The following is a 10,751-nucleotide window of genomic DNA, read 5'->3' as shown; positions in this document are numbered from 1 at the left end:
TTAGCGGTTCGGTTTGCAGAATTTTTGCTCTTATTGACACTTATTTTGAATCCCGTTCATTATCTTTGCTGACTGTCGGTCTCCCTTGTCCTTTTTGTTACTCTTAGCAATTTTCTGCCAGCCAAGGAATTGGCGGCGGGGCCGGGGGGGAAACCCCTTCCCGGCCGCGTGCAGCTTCTGCGGCCATAAAAAACCCAAATAAAAAGAAAATGGGCCATGAAGGAGCCGGGGTGCCCCACCTTCCCTCCTCCTCCCGGGCCTCCCCTCTCCCCATCCCGGCAGGTCCCCGGGGGGGCCGGAGCACCGCAGGGTGGGAGGAGGAGGAGGAGGAGGAGACACGGAGGGAGGCGGCGGTGGGGAGGATGAGGATGATGAGGGGGAGAGAATGATGAAGAATGCACTGAGGATGAGGAGGGAGCCGGGCCGGGCTGTGCGCGGGGCGGTGCGCAGGGGCGGTACGCGGGGCGGGGCGGAGGGGCGGTGCGCGGGGGAGGTACGCGGGGCGGTGCGCGGGGGGCGGAGCGCGGGGCGGTGCGCGGGGGGCGGAGCGGTGCCCTGCCCGGGTCCGCACCGCCCCTGCCGCCGGCTCCGCGTGGGTGGCGGCCGCGCCGAGCGGAACCTCCGCGCAGAGCGGAACCTCCGCGCCCGCAGAGCGGCGGCGCCGGGCTGTGCCGTGGCGGGGCGGCGCGGAGGCAGCGCGGAGCATGTCGGCGCTGCGGAGGAAGCTGGGGGACGAGTACCAGGTGGTGAGCACCTCTGCCAGCGGCGGGGGGCTGCCCCCACCCCGCGCAGCCCCGCGGGGGAAGCGCCAGCGCTTCGTGGACAAGAACGGGCGGTGCAACGTCCAGCACGGGAACCTGGGCGGCGAGACCAGCCGGTACCTCTCGGACCTCTTCACCACCTTGGTGGACCTCAAGTGGCGGTGGAACCTCTTCATCTTCATCCTCACCTACACCGTGGCTTGGCTCTTCATGGCCTCCATGTGGTGGGTCATCGCCTACATGCGGGGCGACCTCAACAAGGCGCACGACGACAGCTACACGCCTTGTGTGGCCAACGTCTACAACTTCCCCTCCGCCTTCCTCTTCTTCATAGAGACCGAGGCCACCATCGGCTACGGCTACCGCTACATCACGGATAAATGCCCCGAGGGCATCATCCTCTTCCTCTTCCAGTCCATCCTGGGCTCCATCGTGGACGCCTTCCTCATCGGCTGCATGTTCATCAAGATGTCCCAACCCAAGAAGAGGGCCGAGACGCTGATGTTCAGCGAACACGCCGCCATCTCCATGCGGGACGGCAAGCTCACCCTCATGTTCAGGGTGGGCAACCTCCGCAACAGCCACATGGTCTCGGCGCAGATCCGCTGCAAGCTGCTCAAAGTAAGTGGGACACCTGCCCCGCTTGCCCCCAGCTGACGGGCACCCCCAGCCTGGGGATGTCCCCTGCCGTGTCCCCACTGCCCCAGAGCTGCCGGTTCCTCTGAGCGGCCTCTGCCATCCCTCGCTCCCACCTGGGGCTGCCTGCGGGTCCCCACGATGCTCATTGGGCTCAGCTGTTGGGCACCAGATTTACTCTCAGATTTAACAGCAGCCTTGTAGGATAATATTTATATTCAGCACCGGGCTTACATGCATATTTATATATATAAATATATATACACACACCAATAAATATAAACAATAAAAATATATAAAATATAAATAATATACACATAAATATATAATATATAAAATATAATCTATAATATATAAAATAAATATAATAAAGATGATATATAAAACAATAAATATAAACGATATTTATATATATAAATACTAAATATAAATAAGTTATATATAAACCCCGCTATTTTTCCCTGACAAGGAAATACTTCATAGCTTGAATTCCTTGGTGTGCGTTTTAAAAGAAAGCTGTTTGCCTTTCTGGCGTATTTCTGGCCTTTCGGGCAACGGCGAGTCCAGTCAGGCAGAACTTTATTTATGCGGTGCGTGAACTTTGTTGGAAAGCAGGGTGCCGGGGTCAGACATGTGAAGGTGGTGCTGCTGGCCCTGCCCGGCTGGGGAAAATCGAGTGTTTCGGTGAGACTCGCTGCAACGGGGGGATGAAATAAGGGTGGAGCGGGTGGAAGGGGACGGCTCGGGTGACGTTGGGCGAGTGCAGAGCATCCCGCCAAGGGGGGGACACCCCATCGGAGGGCTGCCCCCCTTCCTCCCCCGCTCCTCTGGCCGCCCCCCGCGGAGGGGTGCGCATCCTCCCCGCCTGCCGCGCCCGGACCCAGCGACGCGCCCGGAGGCTTCTGAAGTTGTCGCGTTTTGGCCCAAATGCCCGTTTCGCGAAGGGGGTTGCGCAGGCAGGATCGCCGCTGCCTTGGGTGGGGGTGGCAGAGCCCCCACCGCTCCCTAAACCGTGGGGGTGTCTGTGGCCGAATAAGAGGTAGCGCTCGCTCCCAGCAAGGGGGGGGGAAGAGGGATGTAAAGAATCTCCGTAATTTCACTTGTCTCCTTCCTGCCGTGCCCGGGTGGTTTCTGGAGCGGGGACCGACGCCGGTGAAGATGCTCTCGCTGCAGCTGACCTGGAGGCGTCTGTCCCTGATCTTTTCTTTTTGAGTAATCAGCTGGGATCTCAGTTACGCTTTTCCCTGACATGAGCCGCCCCTGATTGTTTCCTCCCGGGTAAATTGACTGACACGCAATTAGCCGGGTAAGTAATCATCTGGTCTTTAGAGGGCACCGCGGTGACCCCTCCAAGGAGCCATCCTGACTAGGGAGAGGTCGGACTGTCGCCTTGAACGGAGCTCTTTAATAGCTTTAAAGGATCAAAACGAGTAATTTCCATTGCGAATTTTGAAAACAGCCCTTTTTTCTATCCAGAGGTGCCGCAGGGAGAATTTTAAAAGTTGGAGCTTAAAACTTAGCGTGGCTCCGAAAAATTTCCTGAACTTTAAATATGTGAAAGAGTGGCTTTACAGGCGTATCATTTCTTCTGGTTTTGTGGAATCGGAGGGGTGAAGGTTTTGCAAAATAGCAAGAAACGGAGAGGAGCCCAGGCAACGCTGCTGTAGCAGCACCTCTAGCAGAGCAAGCTGCCCTTGCATCCCGGGGCGGCATTCCTGTTGGGAAAGGGGCAGAGCTGCCCAGGCAAGGAGCTCTGTACACGGGCAGCTGGAAATGCGGAGGGAGAAGGGTGATACAGGGCTAAAATGAGGCTTTTCTGTGCACACGCTTACAGCTGGCTCGGCATGGTGCGTCCTTGTGCTGCTGGGGGGGAGTAGTGCTTGGCCAGGCCTCTTGGCCAAAAAAAAACAGAGGGGAAAAAAAGAAAGGGAGAAAGAGGAGGGGGGAAGGGGGAGGGAAAGGGGGGGGGGGGAAGAGGGGGGAAGGGGGAGGGGAAGGGGGGAGAGGGGGGAAGGGGGGGGGAAAGGGGGGAAGGGGGAGGGAAAGAGGGGGGGAAAAGGGGGGAGAGGGGGAAGGGAGGAAAAGGGAGGGAAAAGGGGAGAAAAAAGGAAAAAAGAGGGAGAAAAGGGGGGGAGAAAAAAGGGGGGAAAAAAGAGGGGGGAAAGGGGGGTAAAGAGGGAGAAAAAGGGAAAAAAGGGAAAGAGAGAAAAAGAAAAAGGGGGGGAAGAAGGGGAGAAAAAAGAGGAAAAAAAAAAAGGGTGGGGAAAGAAAGAAGAGGGAAAAAAAAAGGGGGATTGCAGCAGGGAGAGGGATCTCTCATCCCGGGGGTACTGCCATGCACTTTCGGGTCTTTCTGGCTCGCAGGAGCATGAGTATGTGGCGGGGGGGGGGGCATTGCTGCTTCAGAATTTTGTATAACTTATTGCAGGTTTGTGGCAAAATCTGGAGGCAGAGTTAACTGTAGGGCTGCTCGCAGATCTTCTGCTGAAACGCTTCTTTTTTGGTAAAAGGTCATTCTGCTTGCTTGCTTGCAATCTATGTAAAATTGGAAATCCCGATACATTGTCATTTTTAAATATATTTTTTTTCCAGTTAAGCTTAGACCATAGTGGAGAAAAAAACAAATATAGAACTTTAAAAGTGGCAGGTTAGTGCAGAGACTCATTCATTGTCATATTCACTTTTTTTTAATGAATCTCCAGGATTGTAAAGAACTTGAATGAAGCTCCAAAGCCCTGTACTTTCCTCTCTACATTACACTGAGTCAAAAAGAGTCACTCAAGGTCATTTCTCCCTAGAAATGTCTTGGCTCGAACAGCAAACCAGTCAATAGTGCGAGTTCTCACGCCCTGCCTTGGGTTGAATGCTGCCTGCAACTCAGGGGGAGTTGTAAAATAATATTTGGTTTGTCTATAATGTTTTAGCTCTCAATCTTTATCTCGATTCCCTCAGAGCAGAAGCAATCATACTTTGTGTATATGACTTCACAGCTGAATAATGTAAAGATTTTACCGCCGCTGTAAAATAGGAGGTTTTTGTGAGGGATGTGCTGAATTCCCCGGGAATCCCACCAGCTCTAGTGCCAGTGGTGGTGGCGTGACAGTGCCGTGGGATGGGAGCAGGGTCACCCCACCCCACACTGCAGCAGCCCACCCATTTTTAACCTTTCTTTCCCCCCCCTTCCCATCTGTAGTTCACGCCTCTTTCTCTGGACTGTGCGTGGCTCAAGTACCGCGTTATCGTGTTACCCCTTTTCCATCGCTATTCCATCTGTTAAGATGTCTGTTATAGAGGAATTTTTTTCAAAATAATAGTTCGCCCTGCTTCTTCATCCTCTTCTGTGCATTGGTGGGGGGTTTTTGGCTGGTTCAGATGGAGATTTCAGGGCAGGTACGGCTGGGTACTGGCTCAGAAAGCGTCCGTGGAGGAGCACCACGTAAAGCCAGGACGTTTTGGAGAGTAGCGGTGGCAGCTGAAGACAGAAATAGAGGAGCCAGAGGGTTGAACTAGCAACGATTTTACAACCAGACCTTTAAAGGACTTCTCCAAACCATCAGCGCTCCTAACGAAGCCCGGTGCGTGCAGTTCCTAATTGCAGCGGCTTGTTGGGTCTGATCCGGGGCCACAGTTTTCCTCTGTCCCAAAGCCCGGGCGGGACAGGTCTTGGTGGCCCTGGGCCAGCCTTCGCCACCCCTGTGGCTACAACAATATCGCAGGGCTGCGGGCTGTCTGATGGAAGCAGTTCCCTCCCTAGAGCAGCTCCTTGCCCTGCTTACGGGTGTTATTTGGTGTTTTGCTTGTGTTTTTGCCTTTTTATTGAAAACTAGACTTCTCTCTAAAGAAAGAACAAACAAAACCCCGCAGGCAGGATATTTATGCAGATGTGCTCTAGATGTTTTCTTGGCTCTGATGTCTTTATCTAAAACTGCGTGGTGTATGCTAGGATGGGGTAGCAGAGGCAGATGTGATAAATCTGAATTTTCACACACAGAAATTAAAGCACATTTCTTAGCTGAAACTTCACGGCAGTGAAACGCACAATTGTTTGTTTGGGATTAGATCTCTTTCAAATCCAGCCACCATTCAGGGAAAATTTTAAAAATAGAAATCAAATCCTAAGCGAGGCGCATAATCCGTTTTTGCTCTGTCTGCTGCCATTTGCTTTTAGGCTCCCAACCACCTCAGACCTCGGGGGGACTCGGTTGTAGCTGCACCCCTCACAACCTCACTGGGGGCTGCCCCATGCCCTGGGGGCACCCAGCATCCTTGCACCTTCTGTGATGGGATTTAAAAAAAAAAATAAAATTAAAAAACAAAAGAAATCCCATTTCAAGTCAGTGGTATTGCCCAATATGGGAGGTTTCACATCCGCTGAAAATGTGGGGAATGATGGAAGTGCATCTCAAATAGCGATTTAACGTTGGGTTTTGGCTGCGTATGATGAACACAACAGTTTGTAAAACTTCTCTTTAAAATCTGAGTGGCAAATAATGGAGAATTCTATTACAAAAATAATGACCAGGAAGGGCTATAATGTTTTGTTCCTGCCTATTTGTAATGGGGAGGGGGAAGAAATCGAAGCTGGAGGGGGAGCGTTTGGGCAGGGCTGTGCTCCCTTGGGCCGGGGATGCGCAGTGTGGCACACGAGCCGGGGCGCTGAAGTTGGGGTTTCAGCTCGAGGTGTGGCTTTATGGACTTGTTAAATTGGGGTTAGAGTGTCTTAGCAGGCAGCTCTGGCCAAAGCAGTAACAGTATCCCCTTCTCTGGGCTTCTTTTGTCAAAAGGGAGGGATCTAAAAACTTCCCTGGAGAGCTGTGTGCTCAGGTGGGGAGGCGGGGGGGCGGGCTGATGTTAGTTGGTGTTAGTCAATGTTAGGGAACTCTCTTAAGGGAAAAGCTGGTAATTAATCCAATTGCTGCCCCTTTCTGCAAGGAGTCTGTGGACAGTCCCTCGCAGGAGGGACCCTGAGGTGGCCGTGAGCCCTCACCGCCCATTGCAGCACGGATTTTGCGAGGTTTTGGGTATCTTGAGGGAAAATGTCCCCTTGTCTGAGCCCCCCGGGCAGGGGACCCTGTCTGGGTGCAGTGCTCCGGGCCAGCAGTTTTCCATGTTGGTGAGCTGCAGTTATGTGTTAGATAGAATTTATCCCTGCTCTTTGTGGCCAGCGCTGGGTTTCCACCCGTTTCGTGGCCAGACGGGGCTTTGCCCGGTGCGTGGGTGGTGGCAGGGATGCAGGGTGCTGGTGGGGTGCCTTGGTGCTGGCTCCAGCCGTGATGTCTGTCTCTCTGTCTCTCCCCTCGCTGCCCGTCCAGTCCCGCCAGACCCCGGAGGGCGAGTTCCTGCCGCTCGATCAGCTGGAGCTGGACGTGGGCTTCAGCACGGGGGCCGACCAGCTTTTCCTGGTGTCCCCGCTCACCATCTGCCACGTGATAGACGCCAAGAGCCCCTTCTACGACCTCTCGCAGCGCAGCATGCAGACGGAGCAGTTTGAGATTGTCGTCATCCTGGAGGGCATCGTGGAAACCACGGGTGAGTAGAGGAAGCCCCGCCAGGCAGATGCTGCCCCGCTGGTCTTACTGCCCGTGTTCCAAAAATTGGGGGCTTCACGTTGCCCTTTCATCCAGTGACAGGGTCGGATTTTGCAAGCGCTTTGAGACAGCCAAAGGCATTTTTTCCTACGAAGGGAAAATGTTGGAGGGATTTTTGGCGATGTGTCTGTTACCAAGGTGATGCACTTCGGTGCTCACGGCAAGGCAGAGAAACCTCGGTCACGGCAGCTGCCGTGGCTCAGTGATGGGATGCGGGGATGCCACGGCCAGTGCCTGGCTTCCCTTCCCAGGCTGCTGCCGGCCGCAGGAGAGCACTTAGTGGGGGGATTCAGAATATTTTTGATCATTTTTGTGGTCTGTATGCTGGTGTCCAGCGTTTCTGAGCTGGGTGGCTTTTCTAGTGCAGGAGGCCACCTCTGACAGCCTCGGGCTGCAGTCTCGGGCTGCAGTATTTTAGCAGCTCAGCCTGATACCCAGTGGGGCTGGGGGAAGCAGAGGCGAATCGTCCGCACTGTTCAAGAAAATATCGCAGATATTTCAAGAAAAAATTCCCTGCTATAAGCATAGCTGGCTCGTGTAAGGATTTCAGGGCTGACATGCAGACCAGAGAACTCTAGGTTGTCTTTTTTTCCATAGCAGAACTGGTTTAAAACAGGAATGATTGAAGGAAAAGAGTTTTGTAAATAACCCCTTAGAATTTTAAAACAAAGTGATGTGTTTGTATACTGTTGAGTTTATTTTTGTAAATATTTCCGACTTAGAAATTATACACAGAACTAAAATAAAAAAAGGAGGTATTTCCTGAATCTACAAAGCCTAACTCACATAGGCTTGCAAATTTTGTGACCTACTTTCATAAGATGAGATGGATATTGGGTAAAATAGAGCAAAATGTGCTCTATCTTGATAAAACATGGAGAGATGAAAGGGTTTTAAAGTTAAAAAAAATCTTTAAAAATGTGAGTAAATGAGAGAGGAGGAGAGTACAGAGCTGGAGGGCAGGTGGACCAGAGGAGAACCGGTATCGGTGACAGCAAGAGCGTGTAAATACGAGGGGGTGGGCAATCTCATCTGATGGATGCCCTTTTTTTTTTTTTTTTAAAGAGTGGACACTTAGCAGGTTTAAAACTGGCAGAAAGTCAGGACACGTCTCTCTGTCCTGGTGCTGTCCCAGCAGATTCTTTAGGACAGTTTCCACCTCCCCTATCATTCACCTTGAAGCCAAACCACGTTTGGCAAGGTGCGGGGCTTGCTCCGGGAACATGCAGTGGTCTCTGTTTATGAAGGTACATTATGGGAAATGTTTCGTATGGGTTACGTACCTGAATACCTCTGCTAAGGCAAAAAATGGGTTTAATTCAAGGGTAGTTTTCTGAGAAGTTGAGTTTGATGCTGTGAAGTGTGGCCGCTGGAGCTGGGCTGGCTGAAGGTCAGGAGACATCGACCTCAGCCTTGGTAGGACATGTCACACAAACCAGGTTTCTTCTCTTCGTGGAAATAATATATTGCAGAAATCTTCCATCTAAGCTATCTTAACTTATGCCTTGCATCTCACAGCCCGCAGCCACCCCAGAGCAGAAGCAGTAATTTGAAGGGTATTATTAGGAATATTATAAAATAATTTGCAGCTTGCCCTGTTGGCTGTTTCATAGAGAAAGCCAATAGGAGACTTGGTCTGTGCGTTCCTCCTCCTCGGTGTAAGGCAGGTCCCTGCCCTCGCTGTAGTGTGTACCTGCTCTCGGAAGTGCAGTACAAGTCTGAAATGTCTGCTGGTGTGGAAAGAACAGAAATAACTCGCAGTTGTTTGGAAACCAGGGTGCTATTTTTGGTTAGGTGTAAAAAAGATGCTGTTGTTCGTTTTTGGTTTGTTTGTTTTTTTGTCTCGGAAAGTCAGTGAGTAGGTCATATGTTTGAAAAGGCTTTTCCAATTAATTTCGATTGCGTGTGGCGGGAGAGAGAGCGGCGGTGGTACTGGCGGGTCTCGCGGGGGCTGAGCGAGCCCGATTGATCTGCGTGTGGTTCGGGAGAGTCCTGCGAATGATGAATATGTAGCCTGCGGGAAGTAGGTTGGAGGAAGATTAAATAAACTGTGGTTGATTTGCAAATGAGGCAAAGTTACAGCTGCCAGTGTTTGAAGCGGGGACTGATCTGAAGCGAATGGGAGGGGGTTTAGGGTTTCTTTTTGTTTGGCTCAGTGGAGCCCAGAAGGAGCAGACAGAGGTCAGAGCCAAGGCTGAGCGGAGAGGCGGGTTGAGTTACGTACGGGTGTGGCAGGTTGAGTTACGTACGGGATGGGTTACATATGGGTATGACAGGTTGAGTTACGTATAAGATGGGTTACGTATGGGTATGGCAGGCTGAGTTACGTATAGGATGGGTTACGTATGGGTATGGCAGGCTGAGTTACGTATAGGATGGGTTACGTATGGGTATGGCAGGCTGAGTTACGTATAGGATGGGTTACGTATGGGTATGGCAGGCTGAGTTACGTATAGGATGGGTTACGTATGGGTATGGCAGGCTGAGTTACGTATAGGATGGGTTACGTATAGGTATGACAGGTTGAGTTACGTGTGGGATGACTTATGCTGCCAGCATCAGCCCAGCTGATGCTTCAGGTGATGCTCCCACCTGCCTTTCAGCCCTTCCAGCTTCCCGCTCAGTGTGGGAGTCCCTTCAGATGGCTCCTGCCTTACATCTCAGCTGTGTTGCCTTATATGTTGAGTTTTGAACTACAATCACAATGTTCTGTTAATCCTACTGGGAGTGGAATTTAATTTAATTATGAGTAAAACCTGTGCAGATAGGACAGCCAGCCTCCAGAGAGCAAGTCTCTTCTACAACCCTGTTCTTATGATGGGTTTCTCTTGCATCCCAGTAGTAAAATAGATGTTTACTGCAGAGTGAAGAACTTCCTACTTTTCAGCCCATAAAGTTGCCTTTGTAGTGGTTATCTCTTACTTCATCAGTTACTGCATGAAAAAAATCATCATAATTTTGTATCATTGAATTGAAATTGAATTGGATTTTGAAACTCAGAAGACTTTCTTTCAATACCAGAACACAAGGAAAACAGATGAATTTGTCCAATGATGCTGTCTTGGCATTTGGTCTCTTTGCAAAGGCCAGAGGCCCAGAAGCCAGGCTGAAGTCGGGGAGCCCTTTGCTGTGCTGATGCCGTGACGGCCGCATCCCTGTGCTGCCGCAGACTAGGGCAGTGGTCTCCATTAGGCCAAATCCTGGGAGACCCTGCCTGGGAACTAGTTTTGGAATTTAAAGTTGGACTCCGGCTCTAACGTTTCCCTACGAAAACAGTTAATTTCACTTGGCTGTCTTCATTCCCAAGGGCGGAAATGTGTCCTGGGCAGAGCAGCAGTTGGGCAGAACCTTTCCCCCAGCAGTAGATGTGCTGCTTATCGTCTGTGCCGCGGCTCCAGACTTGACAACCAGCTCAGAGGATCTGATAAAATAATATGACTTCTGCACCTGGTCATTAAGCAACCTTATAATACAGCCAATTTTCTAAACTGTTGTCTTATTTTCTTTGGTTTTTTTTTTTTTTTATAAAATTGACTTGTAGAGCATCAATACCATGGAGATAAATTGTTTTGTACCCGTCCCAGAAATGCAGCGCAGAGGAATTGCGCCGTTGCTCCCCTCTGCCACGTCCTGGGCTGCAGGAGGGTCCTACCTTGGATCTTTGCTAATGGGAATTTGCAGCGTATTTAACAGAAAAGGCTTTGATATTCATCAAAGTTCTTCAAATTGCAGAGTCTAAAGGGGGAGCTGGTGCTTTCAGCCTACA

At 51.2% G+C, this 10,751-nt stretch overlaps 1 protein-coding gene across 1 annotated transcript in view; it reads left to right on the top strand.

The window, feature by feature from the left end:
* The first annotated feature begins 572 nt into the window (after positions 1-572).
* Positions 573-10,751, top strand: part of KCNJ3 (potassium inwardly rectifying channel subfamily J member 3) — a 52,452-nt gene continuing 42,273 nt past the window's right edge. Inside the window, exons 1-2 of the mRNA XM_074828438.1 lie at positions 573-1,382; positions 6,710-6,926. Coding sequence (XP_074684539.1) covers positions 705-1,382; positions 6,710-6,926 — 895 coding nt within the window. The 5' untranslated portion in view covers positions 573-704. The remainder of the gene's footprint in view (positions 1,383-6,709; positions 6,927-10,751) is intronic.

This window comes from Strix aluco, chromosome 6 (genome assembly GCF_031877795.1).
Source record: "Strix aluco isolate bStrAlu1 chromosome 6, bStrAlu1.hap1, whole genome shotgun sequence".
In the NCBI taxonomy this organism is placed as follows: domain Eukaryota; kingdom Metazoa; phylum Chordata; class Aves; order Strigiformes; family Strigidae; genus Strix; species Strix aluco.
This window is presented reverse-complemented; position numbering and strand designations above follow the sequence as displayed.